Genomic DNA, 24,778 nt, shown 5'->3' with positions numbered 1-24,778 from the left:
CTTGAAGTTTTACCAACCTCCTTAATCTTTACACTGTCCCCACCCCCCTCTCCACCCCCCATAATGTTAGGCTCCCACTGTCTTTTTACCTTATCTTGTCTATATGTTGAGACTTTATCCTCCCGCCTCCCCCCAGATCCTAGTTTAAAATCTCCTCCAACCGTTTAGCCATCTTCTCCCCCAATGCAGCTGCACCCTCCCCATTAAGGTGCAGCCCGTCCCTGCTGTAGAACCTGTAGCCGACTGCAAAGTCTGCCCAGTTCTCCAGGAACCCAAACCCTTCCTTCCTACACCATTGTCACATATTGTCCCTGCCCTCATACCTAGCCACACCCCTCTATCTCCCGGATACTCCCTGGCTGCTCTCTCTTCCTATGACTGATAAATGAGGCTGCAGTTACCTGGCTGACCACGCCCAGATGATATTGTCCCCGCCCTCATACCTAGCCACACCCCTCTATCTCCCGGATACTCCCTGGCTGCTCTCCCTTCCTATGATTGATAAATGAGGCTGCAGTTACCTGACTGACCACAAGATGGCGATGTCACACCCAGGAGCTGGAGAGCAGACACCGGAAATACAGAACCACAGAGAGGAAGGATGAGAAAGGCCGTAAGATGGTGGGTGGAGCACGTTGTCTTGCAGCCAATGATAGAGCTACAAATCGCCCAGAGGAGGTCACGTGGTGGAGGGACGTGACTTAGAATCGGAAAAAGGAGACCGGAAGTGGTGATAGAACGGAAGTGGTGAGAGCGGAGCTCGCGCTGGCTGCAGAGGAGGTGAAAGGTTACTTTGTTTATATTTTATTGCCATTATTTGCCGCCTGTAACTAATAATACACCTCATTTAGCCCACTGTCACATAGTGGGAGAGGGGAGAACAGGTATTGGGGTGAGGGAGGGGAGGACAGGTATTGGGGTGAGGGAGGAGCACATAGTGGGGGGAGGGGAGGAGCACATAGTGGGGGAGGGTGGACAGGTATTGGGGTGATGGAGGAGCACATAGTGGGGGAGGGGAGGACAGGTATTGGGGTGGGGGAGGGGAGGACAGGTATTGGGGTGAGGGAGGAGCACATAGTGGGGGGAGGGGAGGAGCACATAGTGGGGGAGGGGAGGACAGGTATTGGGGTGAGGGGAGGAGCACATAGTGGAAGAGGGGAGGACAGGTATTGGGGGGAGGGAGGAGCACATAGTGGGGGAGGGGAGGACAGGTATTGGGGGGAGGGAGGAGCACATAGTGGGAGAGGGGAGGACAGGTATTGGGGTGGGGGAGGAGCACATAGTGGGGGGAGGGGAGGACAGGTATTGGGGGGAGGGAGAAGCACATAGTGGGGGAGAGGAGGACAGGTATTGGGGTGGGGGAGGGGAGGACAGGTATTGGGGTGAGGGAGGAGCACATAGTGGGGGAGAGGAGGACAGGTATTGGGGTGAGGGAGGAGCACATAGTGGGGGAGAGGAGGACAGGTATTGGGGTGGGGAGGAGCACATAGTGGGGGAGGGGTGGACAGGTATTGGGGGAGGGAGGGGCACATAGTGGGGGAGGGGAGGGCAGGTATTGGGGTGAGGGAGGAGCACATAGTGGGGGAGGGGAGGACAGGTATTGGGGTGAGGGAGGAGCACATAGTGGGGGAGGGGAGGACATAGTAAGGGAGGGGAGGAGCACATAGTGGGGGAGGGCAGGTATTGGAGCGGGGGATGAGCACATAGTGGTGGAGTGGAGAGGAGGGCAGGTATTGGGGTGGGGGGGGGAGCTCATAGTGGGGGAGGGGAGGACAGGTATTGGGGTGAGGGAAGAGCACATAGTGGGGGAGGAGAGGACAGGTATTGGGGTGAGGGAGGAGCTCATAGTGGGGGAGGGGAGGACAGGTATCGGGGGAGGAGCACAGTGGGGGAGGGGAGGACAGGTATTGGGTGGGAAAGGAGCACCTAGTGTGGGAAGGGAGGATAGGTATTGGGGTGGTGAAGTGTATAACGTAGAGGACATTCTGTGCATCCCCTATCTTTCAAACTGAAGTGGATAGACACCCCTTGCTTTAATGATAGACATGACTGGAGAGGTGAGGAGGGTTCTGGGAGTGTCACATGGCTGGAGAGGTGAGGAGGATTCTGGGGGTGTCACATGACTGGAGAGGTGAGGAGGATTCTGGGAGTGTCACATGACATTACCTTCAGCCTCTCCATACAGAGATTCCCTTCTGTGAAGTCTGGTTACCATCGCGGTGCCCCCACCTCACCCCCTGATATCTGAGAGACACGAGAAGCCCACAACATCCTCACTGATCTGCTGTCGGGGTGAGTTGAGCATTAGCAGGAATTATGGGACAGTATCCAGTGACAGCTAGTGATTTGTATGGTGGTGACTGTATCATTCTGTGTGTCAGGTTCCTATAAGGAGGCTCATTGTCTCATCTATTTCTCCATGGAGGAGGGGCAGTATATAGAAGTACACCAGGACCTCTACAAGGACGCCATGATGGAGAATCACCCGACGCTCACATCACCGGGTAAGGGGAGACTTTCATTACTTGTACAGGAGAGAGCAGTACTTGGGGTCCACCTAGATCCCCCCCATCATCTGATAATCACATAGAGACAATGTATTCAGTCAGTGTGTGTTGTTTCCTACAGATGTATCCAGTAACAGAAACCCACCAGAGAGATGTACAGGTCCTCTTTATTCCCAGGATTGTTCACAGAAAGATACCCCCATCCCACAGTATTATCAGGTAGGTGGGATTGAGGGTCTCCAGAGAGTCCAAACTCTGATATTCTTTGCTCCTGCATATGCTGTTATCACTGTTCACATTTTACATTATCTCTCACTTTGTGCACTTAGGGTGGAGAACTGATACATGGAAGTGTTGTGGTTAAAGAGGAAGAAGAAGAGACGTATGTGAGGAGTGATCAGCAGTCTGTGGAGGAGGATGACATGATGAGGACAATTAAAAAGGAAGAAGAAGAGACTTATGTGAGGAGTGATCAGCAGTTTACGGAGGAGGATGACATGATGAGGACAATTAAAAAGGAAGAAGAGACATATGTGAGGAGTGATCAGGAGTCTATGGAGGAGGGTGACATGATGAGGACATGTAAAGAGGAAGAAGAAGAGACGTATGTGAGGAGTGATCAGCAGTCTATGGGGGAGGGTGTCATGATGGTGAAAATTAAAGAGGAAGAAGAAGAGACGTATGTGAGGAGTGATCAGCAGTCTATGGAGGAGGGCGACCTGATGAGGACAGCTAAAGAAAAGGAACTTCTTACAGGAGGCAGAAAAGGTTAGTAATTGGCGTTGAATATGTTTTTAGTTATTATAACTGTGTGATTGCTCTCAAACTGGCCATATTAGAGGTTATGCTCGGTACTCATGCTATTTTTTTGTCACCTAAATCTATCATTTTTGATTGTGTTTGGTGGCAGCTTACTAACATTAACAGCACAGACATCCTAATGAATTGGAGCTCCCTGTTCTCTTCTGTGGAGAGGGGATGTGATGGGTGACTGAGAAATATCCAGCTACATCCCACATCAGCAATACAATGCTGATCAGGCGCGGAATTTTCAACTCTGAAAATCGCTCAATGAAATTGTATTTATGCCTCATTACAGACACACTGTGCAGCCACATTACACACATCACACCCCTATTACTCCTCACATTCCCTGTGTACATAGTGTGTTTATATCTCATTACAGGCACACCGTGCAGTCACATTACACACATCACACCCCTATTACTCCTCACATTCCCTGTGTACATAGTGTGTTTATACCTCATTACAGGCACATTGTGCAGTCACATTACACACATCACACCCCTATTACTCCTCACATTCCCTGTGTACATAGTGTGTTTATACCTCATTACAGGCACACTGTGCAGTCACATTACACACATCACACCCCTATTACTCCTCACATTCCCTGTGTACATAGTGTGTTTATACTTCATTACAGGCACACTGTGCAGTCACATTACTCACATCACACCCCTATTACTTCTCACATTCCCTGTGTACATAGTGTGTTTATACCTCATTACAGGCACACTGTGCAGCCACATTACACATTACACCCCTATTACTCCTCACATTCCCTGTGTACATAGTGTGTTTATACCTCATTACAGGCACACTGTGCAGTCACATTACACACATCACACCCCTATTACTTCTCACATTCCCTGTGTACATAGTGTGTTTATACCTCATTACAGGCACACTGTGCAGTCACATTACACACATCACTCCCCTATTACTTCTCACATTCCCTGTGTACATAGTGTGTTTATACCTCATTACAGGCACACTGTGCAGTCACATTACACACATCACACCTCTATTACTCCTCACATTCCCTGTGTACATAGTGTGTTTATACCTCATTACAGGTACACTGTGCAGCCACATTACACACATCATACCCCTATTACTCCTCACATTCCCTGTGTACATAGTGTGTTTATACCTCATTACAGGCACACTGTGCAGCCACATTACACACATCATACCCCTATTACTCCTCACATTCCCTGTGTACATAGTGTGTTTATACCTCATTACAGGCACACTGTGCAGCCACATTACACACATCACACCCCTATTACTCCTCACATTCCCTGTGTACATAGTGTGTTTATACCTCATTACAGGCACACTGTGCAGCCACATTACACACATCACACCCCTATTACTTCTCACATTCCCTCTGTACATAGTGTGTTTATACCTCATAACAGGCACACTGTGCAGCCACATTACACACCTCACACCCCTATTACTTCTCACATTCCCTGTGTACATAGTGTGTTTATACCTCATTACAGGCACACTGTGCAGCCACATTACACACATCACACCCCTATTACTCCTCACATTCCCTGTGTACATAGTGTGTTTATACCTCATTACAGGCACACTGTGCAGCCACATTACACACATCACACCCCTATTACTTCTCACATTCCCTGTGTACATAGTGTGTTTATACCTCATTACAGGCACACTGTGCAGTCACATTACACACATCACACCCCTATTACTCCTCACATTCCCTGTGTACATAGTGTGTTTATACCTCATTACAGGCACACTGTGCAGTCACATTACACATCACACCCCTATTACTTCTCACATTCCCTGTGTACATAGTGTGTTTATACCTCATTACAGGCACACCGTGCAGTCAGATTACACACATCACACCCCTATTACTGCTCACATTTCCTGTGTACATAGTGTGTTTATACCTCATTACAGGCACACTGTGCAGTCACATTACACACGTCACACCCCTATTACTCCTCACATTCCCTGTATACATAGTGTGTTTATACCTCATTACAGGCACACTGTGCAGCCACATTACACACATCACACCCCTATTACTCCTCACATTCCCTCTGTACATAGTGTGTTTATACCTCATTACAGGCACACTGTGCAGCCACATTACACACATCACACCCCTATTACTCCTCACATTCCCTGTATACATAGTGTGTTTATACCTCATTACAGGCACACTGTGCAGTCACATTACACACGTCACACCCCTATTACTCCTCACATTCCCTGTATACATAGTGTGTTTATACCTCATTACAGGCACACTGTGCAGTCACATTACACACATCACACCCCTATTACTCCTCACAATCCCTGTGTACATAGTGTGTTTGTACCTCATTACAGGCACACCGTGCAGTCACATTACACACATCACACCCCTATTACTCCTCACATTCCGTGTGTACATAGTGTGTTTGTACCTCATTACAGGCACACTGTGCAGCCACATTACACACATCACACCCCTATTACTCCTCACATTCCCTGTGTACATAGTGTGTTTGTACCTCATTACAGGCACACTGTGCAGCCACATTACACATCACACCCCTATTACTCCTCACATTCCCTCTGTACATAGTGTGTTTATACCTCATTACAGGCACACTGTGCAGTCACATTACACACATCACACCCCTATTACTTCTCACATTCCCTGTGTATATAGTGTGTGTATACCTCATTACAGACACACTGTGCAGTCACATTACACATCACACCCCTATTACTTCTCACATTCCCTGTGTACATAGTGTGTTTATACCTCATTACAGGCACACTGTGCAGTCACATTACACACATCACACCCCTATTACTCCTCACATTCCCTCTGTACATAGTGTGTTTATACCTCATTACAGGCACACTGTGCAGTCACATTACACACATCACTCCCCTATTACTTCTCACATTCCCTGTGTACATAGTGTGTTTATACATCATTACAGGCACACTGTGCAGTCACATTACACACATCACACCTCTATTACTCCTCACATTCCCTGTGTACATAGTGTGTTTATACCTCATTACAGGTACACTGTGCAGCCACATTACACACATCATACCCCTATTACTCCTCACATTCCCTGTGTACATAGTGTGTTTATACCTCATTACAGGCACACTGTGCAGCCACATTACACACATCATACCCCTATTACTCCTCACATTCCCTGTGTACATAGTGTGTTTATACCTCATTACAGGCACACTGTGCAGCCACATTACACACATCACACCCCTATTACTCCTCACATTCCCTGTGTACATAGTGTGTTTATACCTCATTACAGGCACACTGTGCAGCCACATTACACACATCACACCCCTATTACTTCTCACATTCCCTCTGTACATAGTGTGTTTATACCTCATAACAGGCACACTGTGCAGCCACATTACACACCTCACACCCCTATTACTTCTCACATTCCCTGTGTACATAGTGTGTTTATACCTCATTACAGGCACACTGTGCAGCCACATTACACACATCACACCCCTATTACTCCTCACATTCCCTGTGTACATAGTGTGTTAATACCTCATTACAGGCACACTGTGCAGTCACATTACACACGTCACACCCCTATTACTCCTCACATTCCCTGTATACATAGTGTGTTTATACCTCATTACAGGCACACTGTGCAGTCACATTACACACATCACACCCCTATTACTCCTCACATTCCCTGTGTACATAGTGTGTTTATACCTCATTACAGGCACACTGTGCAGCCACATTACACACATCACACCCCTATTACTCCTCACATTCCCTGTGTACATAGTGTGTTTATACCTCATTACAGGCACACTGTGCAGTCACATTACACACGTCACACCCCTATTACTCCTCACATTCCCTGTATACATAGTGTGTTTATACCTCATTACAGGCACACTGTGCAGTCACATTACACACATCACACCCCTATTACTCCTCACATTCCCTGTATACATAGTGTGTTTATACCTCATTACAGGCACACTGTGCAGTCACATTACACATCACACCCCTATTACTTCTCACATTCCCTGTGTACATAGTGTGTTTATACCTCATTACAGGCACACTGTGCAGTCACATTACACACATCACACCCCTATTACTGCTCACATTTCCTGTGTACATAGTGTGTTTATACCTCATTACAGGCACACTGTGCAGTCACATTACACACGTCACACCCCTATTACTCCTCACATTCCCTGTATACATAGTGTGTTTATACCTCATTACAGGCACACTGTGCAGCCACATTACACACATCACACCCCTATTACTCCTCACATTCCCTCTGTACAAAGTGTGTTTATACCTCATTACAGGCACACTGTGCAGTCACATTACACACATCACACCCCTATTACTCCTCACATTCCCTGTATACATAGTGTGTTTATACCTCATTACAGGCACACTGTGCAGTCACATTACACACATCACACCTCTATTACTCCTCACATTCCCTGTGTACATAGTGTGTTTATACCTCATTACAGGTACACTGTGCAGCCACATTACACACATCATACCCCTATTACTCCTCACATTCCCTGTGTACATAGTGTGTTTATACCTCATTACAGGCACACTGTGCAGCCACATTACACACATCATACCCCTATTACTCCTCACATTCCCTGTGTACATAGTGTGTTTATACCTCATTACAGGCACACTGTGCAGCCACATTACACACATCACACCCCTATTACTCCTCACATTCCCTGTGTACATAGTGTGTTTATACCTCATTACAGGCACACTGTGCAGCCACATTACACACATCACACCCCTATTACTTCTCACATTCCCTCTGTACATAGTGTGTTTATACCTCATAACAGGCACACTGTGCAGCCACATTACACACCTCACACCCCTATTACTTCTCACATTCCCTGTGTACATAGTGTGTTTATACCTCATTACAGGCACACTGTGCAGCCACATTACACACGTCACACCCCTATTACTCCTCACATTCCCTGTATACATAGTGTGTTTATACCTCATTACAGGCACACTGTGCAGTCACATTACACACATCACACCCCTATTACTCCTCACATTCCCTGTGTACATAGTGTGTTTATACCTCATTACAGGCACACTGTGCAGTCACATTACACATCACACCCCTATTACTTCTCACATTCCCTGTGTACATAGTGTGTTTATACCTCATTACAGGCACACCGTGCAGTCACATTACACACATCACACCCCTATTACTGCTCACATTTCCTGTGTACATAGTGTGTTTATACCTCATTACAGGCACACTGTGCAGTCACATTACACACGTCACACCCCTATTACTCCTCACATTCCCTGTATACATAGTGTGTTTATACCTCATTACAGGCACACTGTGCAGCCACATTACACACATCACACCCCTATTACTCCTCACATTCCCTCTGTACATAGTGTGTTTATACCTCATTACAGGCACACTGTGCAGCCACATTACACACATCACACCCCTATTACTCCTCACATTCCCTGTATACATAGTGTGTTTTATACCTCATTACAGGCACACTGTGCAGTCACATTACACACGTCACACCCCTATTACTCCTCACATTCCCTGTATACATAGTGTGTTTATACCTCATTACAGGCACACTGTGCAGTCACATTACACACGTCACACCCCTATTACTCCTCACAATCCCTGTGTACATAGTGTGTTTGTACCTCATTACAGGCACACTGTGCAGTCACATTACACACATCACACCCCTATTACTCCTCACAATCCCTGTGTACATAGTGTGTTTGTACCTCATTACAGGCACACCGTGCAGTCACATTACACACATCACACCCCTATTACTCCTCACATTCCGTGTGTACATAGTGTGTTTGTACCTCATTACAGGCACACTGTGCAGCCACATTACACACATCACACCCCTATTACTCCTCACATTCCCTGTGTACATAGTGTGTTTGTACCTCATTACAGGCACACTGTGCAGCCACATTACACACATCACACCCCTATTACGCCTCATTCCCTCTGTACATAGTGTGTTTATACCTCATTACAGGCACACTGTGCAGTCACATTACACATCACACCCCTATTACTCCTCACATTCCCTCTGTACATAGTGTGTTTATACCTCATTACAGGCACACTGTGCAGTCACATTACACACATCACACCCCTATTACTTCTCACATTCCCTGTGTATATAGTGTGTGTATACCTCATTACAGGCACACTGTGCAGTCACATTACACATCACACCCCTATTACTTCTCACATTCCCTGTGTACATAGTGTGTTTATACCTCATTACAGGCACACTGTGCAGTCACATTACACACATCACACCCCTATTACTCCTCACATTCCCTCTGTACATAGTGTGTTTATACCTCATTACAGGCACACTGTGCAGCCACATTACACACATCATACCCCTATTACTCCTCACATTCCCTGTGTACATAGTGTGTTTATACCTCATTACAGGCACACTGTGCAGCCACATTACACACATCACACCCCTATTACTCCTCACATTCCCTGTGTACATAGTGTGTTTATACCTCATTACAGGCACACTGTGCAGCCACATTACACCCATCACACCCCTATTACTTCTCACATTCCCTCTGTACATAGTGTGTTTATACCTCATAACAGGCACACTGTGCAGCCACATTACACACCTCACACCCCTATTACTTCTTACATTCCCTGTGTACATAGTGTGTTTATACCTCATTACAGGCACACTGTGCAGCCACATTACACACATCACACCCCTATTACTCCTCACATTCCCTGTGTACATAGTGTGTTTATACCTCATTACAGGCACACTGTGCAGTCACATTACACACGTCACACCCCTATTACTCCTCACATTCCCTGTGTACATAGTGTGTTTATACCTCATTACAGGCACACTGTGCAGTCACATTACACACATCACACCCCTATTACTCCTCACATTCCCTGTGTACATAGTGTGTTTATACCTCATTACAGGCACACTGTGCAGCCACATTACACACATCACACCCCTATTACTCCTCACATTCCCTGTGTACATAGTGTGTTTATACCTCATTACAGGCACACTGTGCAGTCACATTACACACGTCACACCCCTATTACTCCTCACATTCCCTGTATACATAGTGTGTTTATACCTCATTACAGGCACACTGTGCAGTCACATTACACAAATCACACCCCTATTACTCCTCACATTCCCTGTGTACATAGTGTGTTTATACCTCATTACAGGCACACTGTGCAGTCACATTACACACATCACACCCCTATTACTCCTCACATTCCCTGTGTACATAGTGTGTTTATACCTCATTACAGGCACACTGTGCAGTCACATTACACATCACACCCCTATTACTTCTCACATTCCCTGTGTACATAGTGTGTTTGTACCTCATTACAGGCACACCGTGCAGTCACATTACACACATCACACCCCTATTACTGCTCACATTCCCTGTGTACATAGTGTGTTTATACCTCATTACAGGCACACTGTGCAGTCACATTACACACATCACACCCCTATTACTCCTCACATTCCCTGTGTACATAGTGTGTTTATACCTCATTACAGGCACACTGTGCAGTCACATTACACATCACACCCCTATTACTCCTCACAATCCCTGTGTACATAGTGTGTTTGTACCTCATTACAGGCACACCGTGCAGTCACATTACACACATCACACCCCTATTACTGCTCACATTTCCTGTGTACATAGTGTGTTTATACCTCATTACAGGCACACTGTGCAGCCACATTACACACCTCACACCCCTATTACTTCTCACATTCCCTGTGTACATAGTGTGTTTATACCTCATTACAGGCACACTGTGCAGCCACATTACACACATCACACGCCTATTACTCCTCACATTCCCTGTGTACATAGTGTGTTTATACCTCATTACAGGCACACTGTGCAGTCACATTACACACGTCACACCCCTATTACTCCTCACATTCCCTGTATACATAGTGTGTTTATACCTCATTACAGGCACACTGTGCAGTCACATTACACACATCACACCCCTATTACTCCTCACATTCCCTGTGTACATAGTGTGTTTATACCTCATTACAGGCACACTGTGCAGTCACATTACACATCACACCCCTATTACTTCTCACATTCCCTGTGTACATAGTGTGTTTATACCTCATTACAGGCACACCGTGCAGTCACATTACACACATCACACCCCTATTACTGCTCACATTTCCTGTGTACATAGTGTGTTTATACCTCATTACAGGCACACTGTGCAGTCACATTACACACGTCACACCCCTATTACTCCTCACATTCCCTGTATACATAGTGTGTTTATACCTCATTACAGGCACACTGTGCAGCCACATTACACACATCACACCCCTATTACTCCTCACATTCCCTCTGTACATAGTGTGTTTATACCTCATTACAGGCACACTGTGCAGCCACATTACACACATCACACCCCTATTACTCCTCACATTCCCTGTATACATAGTGTGTTTATACCTCATTACAGGCACACTGTGCAGTCACATTACACACGTCACACCCCTATTACTCCTCACATTCCCTGTATACATAGTGTGTTTATACCTCATTACAGGCACACTGTGCAGTCACATTACACACATCACACCCCTATTACTCCTCACAATCCCTGTGTACATAGTGTGTTTGTACCTCATTACAGGCACACCGTGCAGTCACATTACACACATCACACCCCTATTACTCCTCACATTCCGTGTGTACATAGTGTGTTTGTACCTCATTACAGGCACACTGTGCAGCCACATTACACACATCACACCCCTATTACTCCTCACATTCCCTGTGTACATAGTGTGTTTGTACCTCATTACAGGCACACTGTGCAGCCACATTACACACATCACACCCCTATTACTCCTCATTCCCTCTGTACATAGTGTGTTTATACCTCATTACAGGCACACTGTGCAGTCACATTACACATCACACCCCTATTACTCCTCACATTCCCTCTGTACATAGTGTGTTTATACCTCATTACAGGCACACTGTGCAGTCACATTACACACATCACACCCCTATTACTTCTCACATTCCCTGTGTATATAGTGTGTGTATACCTCATTACAGGCACACTGTGCAGTCACATTACACATCACACCCCTATTACTTCTCACATTCCCTGTGTACATAGTGTGTTTATACCTCATTACAGGCACACTGTGCAGTCACATTACACACATCACACCCCTATTACTCCTCACATTCCCTCTGTACATAGTGTGTTTATACCTCATAACAGGCACACTGTGCAGCCACATTACACACATCATACCCCTATTACTCCTCACATTCCCTGTGTACATAGTGTGTTTATACCTCATTACAGGCACACTGTGCAGCCACATTACACACATCACACCCCTATTACTCCTCACATTCCCTGTGTACATAGTGTGTTTATACCTCATTACAGGCACACTGTGCAGCCACATTACACACATCACACCCCTATTACTTCTCACATTCCCTCTGTACATAGTGTGTTTATACCTCATAACAGGCACACTGTGCAGCCACATTACACACCTCACACCCCTATTACTTCTCACATTCCCTGTGTACATAGTGTGTTTATACCTCATTACAGGCACACTGTGCAGCCACATTACACACATCACACCCCTATTACTCCTCACATTCCCTGTGTACATAGTGTGTTTATACCTCATTACAGGCACACTGTGCAGCCACATTACACACATCACACCCCTATTACTTCTCACATTCCCTGTGTACATAGTGTGTTTATACCTCATTACAGGCACACTGTGCAGTCACATTACACACATCACACCCCTATTACTCCTCACATTCCCTGTGTACATAGTGTGTTTATACCTCATTACAGGCACACTGTGCAGTCACATTACACATCACACCCCTATTACTTCTCACATTCCCTGTGTACATAGTGTGTTTATACCTCATTACAGGCACACCGTGCAGTCAGATTACACACATCACACCCCTATTACTGCTCACATTTCCTGTGTACATAGTGTGTTTATACCTCATTACAGGCACACTGTGCAGTCACATTACACACGTCACACCCCTATTACTCCTCACATTCCCTGTATACATAGTGTGTTTATACCTCATTACAGGCACACTGTGCAGCCACATTACACACATCACACCCCTATTACTCCTCACATTCCCTCTGTACATAGTGTGTTTATACCTCATTACAGGCACACTGTGCAGCCACATTACACACATCACACCCCTATTACTCCTCACATTCCCTGTATACATAGTGTGTTTATACCTCATTACAGGCACACTGTGCAGTCACATTACACACGTCACACCCCTATTACTCCTCACATTCCCTGTATACATAGTGTGTTTATACCTCATTACAGGCACACTGTGCAGTCACATTACACACATCACACCCCTATTACTCCTCACAATCCCTGTGTACATAGTGTGTTTGTACCTCATTACAGGCACACCGTGCAGTCACATTACACACATCACACCCCTATTACTCCTCACATTCCGTGTGTACATAGTGTGTTTGTACCTCATTACAGGCACACTGTGCAGCCACATTACACACATCACACCCCTATTACTCCTCACATTCCCTGTGTACATAGTGTGTTTGTACCTCATTACAGGCACACTGTGCAGCCACATTACACATCACACCCCTATTACTCCTCACATTCCCTCTGTACATAGTGTGTTTATACCTCATTACAGGCACACTGTGCAGTCACATTACACACATCACACCCCTATTACTTCTCACATTCCCTGTGTATATAGTGTGTGTATACCTCATTACAGACACACTGTGCAGTCACATTACACATCACACCCCTATTACTTCTCACATTCCCTGTGTACATAGTGTGTTTATACCTCATTACAGGCACACTGTGCAGTCACATTACACACATCACACCCCTATTACTCCTCACATTCCCTCTGTACATAGTGTGTTTATACCTCATTACAGGCACACTGTGCAGTCACATTACACACATCACTCCCCTATTACTTCTCACATTCCCTGTGTACATAGTGTGTTTATACATCATTACAGGCACACTGTGCAGTCACATTACACACATCACACCTCTATTACTCCTCACATTCCCTGTGTACATAGTGTGTTTATACCTCATTACAGGTACACTGTGCAGCCACATTACACACATCATACCCCTATTACTCCTCACATTCCCTGTGTACATAGTGTGTTTATACCTCATTACAGGCACACTGTGCAGCCACATTACACACATCATACCCCTATTACTCCTCACATTCCCTGTGTACATAGTGTGTTTATACCTCATTACAGGCACACTGTGCAGCCACATTACACACATCACACCCCTATTACTCCTCACATTCCCTGTGTACATAGTGTGTTTATACCTCATTACAGGCACACTGTGCAGCCACATTACACACATCACACCCCTATTACTTCTCACATTCCCTCTGTACATAGTGTGTTTATACCTCATAACAGGCACACTGTGCAGCCACATTACACACCTCACACCCCTATTACTTCTCACATTCCCTGTGTACATAGTGTTTTTATACCTCATTACAGGCACACTGTGCAGCCACATTACACACATCACACCCCTATTACTCCTCACATTCCCTGTGTACATAGTGTGTTAATACCTCATTACAGGCACACTGTGCAGTCACATTACACACGTCACACCCCTATTACTCCTCACATTCCCTGTATACATAGTGTGTTTATACCTCATTACAGGCACACTGTGCAGTCACATTACACACATCACACCCCTATTACTCCTCACATTCCCTGTGTACATAGTGTGTTTATACCTCATTACAGGCACACTGTGCAGCCACATTACACACATCACACCCCTATTACTCCTCACATTCCCTGTGTACATAGTGTGTTTATACCTCATTACAGGCACACTGTGCAGTCACATTACACACGTCACACCCCTATTACTCCTCACATTCCCTGTATACATAGTGTGTTTATACCTCATTACAGGCACACTGTGCAGTCACATTACACACATCACACCCCTATTACTCCTCACATTCCCTGTATACATAGTGTGTTTATACCTCATTACAGGCACACTGTGCAGTCACATTACACATCACACCCCTATTACTTCTCACATTCCCTGTGTACATAGTGTGTTTATACCTCATTACAGGCACACTGTGCAGTCACATTACACACATCACACCCCTATTACTGCTCACATTTCCTGTGTACATAGTGTGTTTATACCTCATTACAGGCACACTGTGCAGTCACATTACACACGTCACACCCCTATTACTCCTCACATTCCCTGTATACATAGTGTGTTTATACCTCATTACAGGCACACTGTGCAGCCACATTACACACATCACACCCCTATTACTCCTCACATTCCCTCTGTACAAAGTGTGTTTATACCTCATTACAGGCACACTGTGCAGTCACATTACACACATCACACCCCTATTACTCCTCACATTCCCTGTATACATAGTGTGTTTATACCTCATTACAGGCACACTGTGCAGTCACATTACACACATCACACCTCTATTACTCCTCACATTCCCTGTGTACATAGTGTGTTTATACCTCATTACAGGTACACTGTGCAGCCACATTACACACATCATACCCCTATTACTCCTCACATTCCCTGTGTACATAGTGTGTTTATACCTCATTACAGATACACTGTGCAGCCACATTACACACATCATACCCCTATTACTCCTCACATTCCCTGTGTACATAGTGTGTTTATACCTCATTACAGGCACACTGTGCAGCCACATTACACACATCACACCCCTATTACTCCTCACATTCCCTGTGTACATAGTGTGTTTATACCTCATTACAGGCACACTGTGCAGCCACATTACACACATCACACCCCTATTACTTCTCACATTCCCTCTGTACATAGTGTGTTTATACCTCATAACAGGCACACTGTGCAGCCACATTACACACCTCACACCCCTATTACTTCTCACATTCCCTGTGTACATAGTGTGTTTATACCTCATTACAGGCACACTGTGCAGCCACATTACACACGTCACACCCCTATTACTCCTCACATTCCCTGTATACATAGTGTGTTTATACCTCATTACAGGCACACTGTGCAGTCACATTACACACATCACACCCCTATTACTCCTCACATTCCCTGTGTACATAGTGTGTTTATACCTCATTACAGGCACACTGTGCAGTCACATTACACATCACACCCCTATTACTTCTCACATTCCCTGTGTACATAGTGTGTTTATACCTCATTACAGGCACACCGTGCAGTCACATTACACACATCACACCCCTATTACTGCTCACATTTCCTGTGTACATAGTGTGTTTATACCTCATTACAGGCACACTGTGCAGTCACATTACACACGTCACACCCCTATTACTCCTCACATTCCCTGTATACATAGTGTGTTTATACCTCATTACAGGCACACTGTGCAGCCACATTACACACATCACACCCCTATTACTCCTCACATTCCCTCTGTACATAGTGTGTTTATACCTCATTACAGGCACACTGTGCAGCCACATTACACACATCACACCCCTATTACTCCTCACATTCCCTGTATACATAGTGTGTTTTATACCTCATTACAGGCACACTGTGCAGTCACATTACACACGTCACACCCCTATTACTCCTCACATTCCCTGTATACATAGTGTGTTTATACCTCATTACAGGCACACTGTGCAGTCACATTACACACGTCACACCCCTATTACTCCTCACAATCCCTGTGTACATAGTGTGTTTGTACCTCATTACAGGCACACTGTGCAGTCACATTACACACATCACACCCCTATTACTCCTCACAATCCCTGTGTACATAGTGTGTTTGTACCTCATTACAGGCACACCGTGCAGTCACATTACACACATCACACCCCTATTACTCCTCACATTCCGTGTGTACATAGTGTGTTTGTACCTCATTACAGGCACACTGTGCAGCCACATTACACACATCACACCCCTATTACTCCTCACATTCCCTGTGTACATAGTGTGTTTGTACCTCATTACAGGCACACTGTGCAGCCACATTACACACATCACACCCCTATTACGCCTCATTCCCTCTGTACATAGTGTGTTTATACCTCATTACAGGCACACTGTGCAGTCACATTACACATCACACCCCTATTACTCCTCACATTCCCTCTGTACATAGTGTGTTTATACCTCATTACAGGCACACTGTGCAGTCACATTACACACATCACACCCCTATTACTTCTCACATTCCCTGTGTATATAGTGTGTGTATACCTCATTACAGGCACACTGTGCAGTCACATTACACATCACACCCCTATTACTTCTCACATTCCCTGTGTACATAGTGTGTTTATACCTCATTACAGGCACACTGTGCAGTCACATTACACACATCACACCCCTATTACTCCTCACATTCCCTCTGTACATAGTGTGTTTATACCTCATTACAGGCACACTGTGCAGCCACATTACACACATCATACCCCTATTACTCCTCACATTCCCTGTGTACATAGTGTGTTTATACCTCATTACAGGCACACTGTGCAGCCACATTACACACATCACACCCCTATTACTCCTCACATTCCCTGTGTACATAGTGTGTTTATACCTCATTACAGGCACACTGTGCAGCCACATTACACCCATCACACCCCTATTACTTCTCACATTCCCTCTGTACATAGTGTGTTTATACCTCATAACAGGCACACTGTGCAGCCACATTACACACCTCACACCCCTATTACTTCTTACATTCCCTGTGTACATAGTGTGTTTATACCTCATTACAGGCACACTGTGCAGCCACATTACACACATCACACCCCTATTACTCCTCACATTCCCTGTGTACATAGTGTGTTTATACCTCATTACAGGCACACTGTGCAGTCACATTACACACGTCACACCCCTATTACTCCTCACATTCCCTGTGTACATAGTGTGTTTATACCTCATTACAGGCACACTGTGCAGTCACATTACACACATCACACCCCTATTACTCCTCACATTCCCTGTGTACATAGTGTGTTTATACCTCATTACAGGCACACTGTGCAGCCACATTACACACATCACACCCCTATTACTCCTCACATTCCCTGTGTACATAGTGTGTTTATACCTCATTACAGGCACACTGTGCAGTCACATTACACACGTCACACCCCTATTACTCCTCACATTCCCTGTATACATAGTGTGTTTATACCTCATTACAGGCACACTGTGCAGTCACATTACACAAATCACACCCCTATTACTCCTCACATTCCCTGTGTACATAGTGTGTTTATACCTCATTACAGGCACACTGTGCAGTCACATTACACACATCACACCCCTATTACTCCTCACATTCCCTGTGTACATAGTGTGTTTATACCTCATTACAGGCACACTGTGCAGTCACATTACACATCACACCCCTATTACTTCTCACATTCCCTGTGTACATAGTGTGTTTGTACCTCATTACAGGCACACCGTGCAGTCACATTACACACATCACACCCCTATTACTGCTCACATTCCCTGTGTACATAGTGTGTTTATACCTCATTACAGGCACACTGTGCAGTCACATTACACACATCACACCCCTATTACTCCTCACATTCCCTGTGTACATAGTGTGTTTATACCTCATTACAGGCACACTGTGCAGTCACATTACACATCACACCCCTATTACTCCTCACAATCCCTGTGTACATAGTGTGTTTGTACCTCATTACAGGCACACCGTGCAGTCACATTACACACATCACACCCCTATTACTGCTCACATTTCCTGTGTACATAGTGTGTTTATACCTCATTACAGGCACACTGTGCAGCCACATTACACACCTCACACCCCTATTACTTCTCACATTCCCTGTGTACATAGTGTGTTTATACCTCATTACAGGCACACTGTGCAGCCACATTACACACATCACACGCCTATTACTCCTCACATTCCCTGTGTACATAGTGTGTTTATACCTCATTACAGGCACACTGTGCAGTCACATTACACACGTCACACCCCTATTACTCCTCACATTCCCTGTATACATAGTGTGTTTATACCTCATTACAGGCACACTGTGCAGTCACATTACACACATCACACCCCTATTACTCCTCACATTCCCTGTGTACATAGTGTGTTTATACCTCATTACAGGCACACTGTGCAGTCACATTACACATCACACCCCTATTACTTCTCACATTCCCTGTGTACATAGTGTGTTTATACCTCATTACAGGCACACCGTGCAGTCACATTACACACATCACACCCCTATTACTGCTCACATTTCCTGTGTACATAGTGTGTTTATACCTCATTACAGGCACACTGTGCAGTCACATTACACACGTCACACCCCTATTACTCCTCACATTCCCTGTATACATAGTGTGTTTATACCTCATTACAGGCACACTGTGCAGCCACATTACACACATCACACCCCTATTACTCCTCACATTCCCTCTGTACATAGTGTGTTTATACCTCATTACAGGCACACTGTGCAGCCACATTACACACATCACACCCCTATTACTCCTCACATTCCCTGTATACATAGTGTGTTTATACCTCATTACAGGCACACTGTGCAGTCACATTACACACGTCACACCCCTATTACTCCTCACATTCCCTGTATACATAGTGTGTTTATACCTCATTACAGGCACACTGTGCAGTCACATTACACACATCACACCCCTATTACTCCTCACAATCCCTGTGTACATAGTGTGTTTGTACCTCATTACAGGCACACCGTGCAGTCACATTACACACATCACACCCCTATTACTCCTCACATTCCGTGTGTACATAGTGTGTTTGTACCTCATTACAGGCACACTGTGCAGCCACATTACACACATCACACCCCTATTACTCCTCACATTCCCTGTGTACATAGTGTGTTTGTACCTCATTACAGGCACACTGTGCAGCCACATTACACACATCACACCCCTATTACTCCTCATTCCCTCTGTACATAGTGTGTTTATACCTCATTACAGGCACACTGTGCAGTCACATTACACATCACACCCCTATTACTCCTCACATTCCCTCTGTACATAGTGTGTTTATACCTCATTACAGGCACACTGTGCAGTCACATTACACACATCACACCCCTATTACTTCTCACATTCCCTGTGTATATAGTGTGTGTATACCTCATTACAGGCACACTGTGCAGTCACATTACACATCACACCCCTATTACTTCTCACATTCCCTGTGTACATAGTGTGTTTATACCTCATTACAGGCACACTGTGCAGTCACATTACACACATCACACCCCTATTACTCCTCACATTCCCTCTGTACATAGTGTGTTTATACCTCATAACAGGCACACTGTGCAGCCACATTACACACCTCACACCCCTATTACTTCTCACATTCCCTGTGTACATAGTGTGTTTATACCTCATTACAGGCACACTGTGCAGCCACATTACACACATCACACCCCTATTACTCCTCACATTCCCTGTGTACATAGTGTGTTTATACCTCATTACAGGCACACTGTGCAGTCACATTACACACGTCACACCCCTATTACTCCTCACATTCCCTGTATACATAGTGTGTTTATACCTCATTACAGGCACACTGTGCAGTCACATTACACACATCACACCCCTATTACTCCTCACATTCCCTGTGTACATAGTGTGTTTATACCTCATTACAGGCACACTGTGCAGCCACATTACACACATCACACCCCTATTACTCCTCACATTCCCTGTGTACATAGTGTGTTTATACCTCATTACAGGCACACTGTGCAGTCACATTACACACGTCACACCCCTATTACTCCTCACATTCCCTGTATACATAGTGTGTTTATACCTCATTACAGGCACACTGTGCAGTCACATTACACACATCACACCCCTATTACTCCTCACATTCCCTGTGTACATAGTGTGTTTATACCTCATTACAGGCACACTGTGCAGTCACATTACACATCACACCCCTATTACTTCTCACATTCCCTGTGTACATAGTGTGTTTATACCTCATTACAGGCACACTGTGCAGTCACATTACACACATCACACCCCTATTACTGCTCACATTTCCTGTGTACATAGTGTGTTTATACCTCATTACAGGCACACTGTGCAGTCACATTACACACGTCACACCCCTATTACTCCTCACATTCCCTGTATACATAGTGTGTTTATACCTCATTACAGGCACACTGTGCAGCCACATTACACACATCACACCCCTATTACTCCTCACATTCCCTCTCTACATAGTGTGTTTATACCTCATTACAGGCACACTGTGCAGTCACATTACACACATCACACCCCTATTACTCCTCACATTCCCTGTATACATAGTGTGTTTATACCTCATTACAGGCACACTGTGCAGTCACATTACACACATCACACCTCTATTACTCCTCACATTCCCTGTGTACATAGTGTGTTTATACCTCATTACAGGTACACTGTGCAGCCACATTACACACATCATACCCCTATTACTCCTCACATTCCCTGTGTACATAGTGTGTTTATACCTCATTACAGGCACACTGTGCAGCCACATTACACACATCATACCCCTATTACTCCTCACATTCCCTGTGTACATAGTGTTTTTATACCTCATTACAGGCACACTGTGCAGCCACATTACACACATCACACCCCTATTACTCCTCACATTCCCTGTGTACATAGTGTGTTTATACCTCATTACAGGCACACTGTGCAGCCACATTACACACATCACACCCCTATTACTTCTCACATTCCCTCTGTACATAGTGTGTTTATACCTCATAACAGGCACACTGTGCAGCCACATTACACATCACACCCCTATTACTCCTCACATTCCCTCTGTACATAGTGTGTTTATACCTCATTACAGGCACACTGTGCAGTCACATTACACACATCACACCCCTATTACTCCTCACATTCCCTGTGTATATAGTGTGTGTATACCTCATTACAGGCACACTGTGCAGTCACATTACACATCACACCCCTATTACTTCTCACATTCCCTGTGTACATAGTGTGTTTATACCTCATTACAGGCACACTGTGCAGTCACATTACACACATCACACCCCTATTACTCCTCACATTCCCTCTGTACATAGTGTGTTTATACCTCATTACAGGCACACTGTGCAGTCACATTACACACATCACTCCCCTATTACTTCTCACATTCCCTGTGTACATAGTGTGTTTATACCTCATTACAGGCACACTGTGCAGTCACATTACACACATCACACCTCTATTACTCCTCACATTCCCTGTGTACATAGTGTGTTTATACCTCGTTACAGGTACACTGTGCAGCCACATTACACACATCATACCCCTATTACTCCTCACATTCCCTGTGTACATAGTGTGTTTATACCTCATTACAGGCACACTGTGCAGCCACATTACACACATCATACCCCTATTACTCCTCACATTCCCTGTGTACATAGTGTGTTTATACCTCATTACAGGCACACTGTGCAGCCACATTACACACATCATACCCCTATTACTTCTCACATTCCCTGTGTACATAGTGTGTTTATACCTCATTACAGGCACACTGTGCAGCCACATTACACACATCACACCCCTATTACTTCTCACATTCCCTCTGTACATAGTGTGTTTATACCTCATAACAGGCACACTGTGCAGCCACATTACACACCTCACACCCCTATTACTTCTCACATTCCCTGTGTACATAGTGTGTTTATACCTCATTACAGGCACACTGTGCAGCCACATTACACACATCACACCCCTATTACTCCTCACATTCCCTGTGTACATAGTGTGTTTATACCTCATTACAGGCACACTGTGCAGTCACATTACACACGTCACACCCCTATTACTCCTCACATTCCCTGTATACATAGTGTGTTTATACCTCATTACAGGCACACTGTGCAGCCACATTACACACATCACACCCCTATTACTCCTCACATTCCCTGTGTACATAGTGTGTTTATACCTCATTACAGGCACACTGTGCAGCCACATTACACACATCACACCCCTATTACTCCTCACATTCCCTGTGTACATAGTGTGTTTATACCTCATTACAGGCACACTGTGCAGTCACATTACACACGTCACACCCCTATTACTCCTCACATTCCCTGTATACATAGTGTGTTTATACCTCATTACAGGCACACTGTGCAGTCACATTACACACATCACACCCCTATTACTCCTCACATTCCCTGTGTACATAGTGTGTTTATACCTCATTACAGGCACACTGTGCAGTCACATTACACATCACACCCCTATTACTTCTCACATTCCCTGTGTACATAGTGTGTTTATACCTCATTACAGGCACACTGTGCAGTCACATTACACACATCACACCCCTATTACTGCTCACATTTCCTGTGTACATAGTGTGTTTATACCTCATTACAGGCACACTGTGCAGTCACATTACACAAATCACACCCCTATTACTTCTCACATTCCCTGTGTACATAGTGTGTTTATACCCCATTACAGGCACACTGTGCAGTCACATTACACACATCACACCCCTGTTACTTCTCACATTCCCTGTATACATAGTGTGTTTTATACCTCATTACAGGCACACTGTGCAGCCACATTACACACATCACACCCCTATTACTCCTCACATTCCCTCTGTACATAGTGTGTTTATACCACATTACAGGCACACTGTGCAGCCACATTACACACATCACACCCCTATTACTCCTCACATTCCCTGTATACATAGTGTGTTTATACCTCATTACAGGCACACTGTGCAGTCACATTACACACGTCACACCCCTATTACTCCTCACATTCCCTGTATACATAGTGTGTTTATACCTCATTACAGGCACACTGTGCAGCCACATTACACACATCACACCCCTATTACTCCTCATTCCCTCTGTACATAGTGTGTTTATACCTCATTACAGGCACACTGTGCAGTCACATTACACATCACACCCCTATTACTCCTCACATTCCCTCTGTACATAGTGTGTTTATACCTCATTACAGGCACACTGTGCAGTCACATTACACATCACACCCCTATTACTTCTCACATTCCCTGTGTACATAGTGTGTTTATACCTCATTACAGGCACACTGTGCAG

At 45.0% G+C, this 24,778-nt stretch overlaps 1 protein-coding gene across 1 annotated transcript in view; it reads left to right on the top strand.

Moving 5' to 3' along the window:
• Nucleotides 1-2,056: 2,056 nt before the first annotated feature.
• LOC137537292 (zinc finger protein 208-like) overlaps nucleotides 2,057-24,778 on the top strand; it is a 121,333-nt gene continuing 98,611 nt past the window's right edge. The window contains exons 1-4 of the mRNA XM_068259370.1: nucleotides 2,057-2,292; nucleotides 2,382-2,504; nucleotides 2,629-2,726; nucleotides 2,837-3,275. Coding sequence (XP_068115471.1) covers nucleotides 2,420-2,504; nucleotides 2,629-2,726; nucleotides 2,837-3,275 — 622 coding nt within the window. The 5' untranslated portion in view covers nucleotides 2,057-2,292; nucleotides 2,382-2,419. The remainder of the gene's footprint in view (nucleotides 2,293-2,381; nucleotides 2,505-2,628; nucleotides 2,727-2,836; nucleotides 3,276-24,778) is intronic.

The sequence above is a fragment of the Hyperolius riggenbachi genome, chromosome 10 (genome assembly GCF_040937935.1).
Source record: "Hyperolius riggenbachi isolate aHypRig1 chromosome 10, aHypRig1.pri, whole genome shotgun sequence".
Lineage (NCBI taxonomy): Eukaryota > Metazoa > Chordata > Amphibia > Anura > Hyperoliidae > Hyperolius > Hyperolius riggenbachi.
Note: the sequence above shows the minus strand (reverse complement) of the source record. Positions and strands in the feature narration are given on the sequence as shown.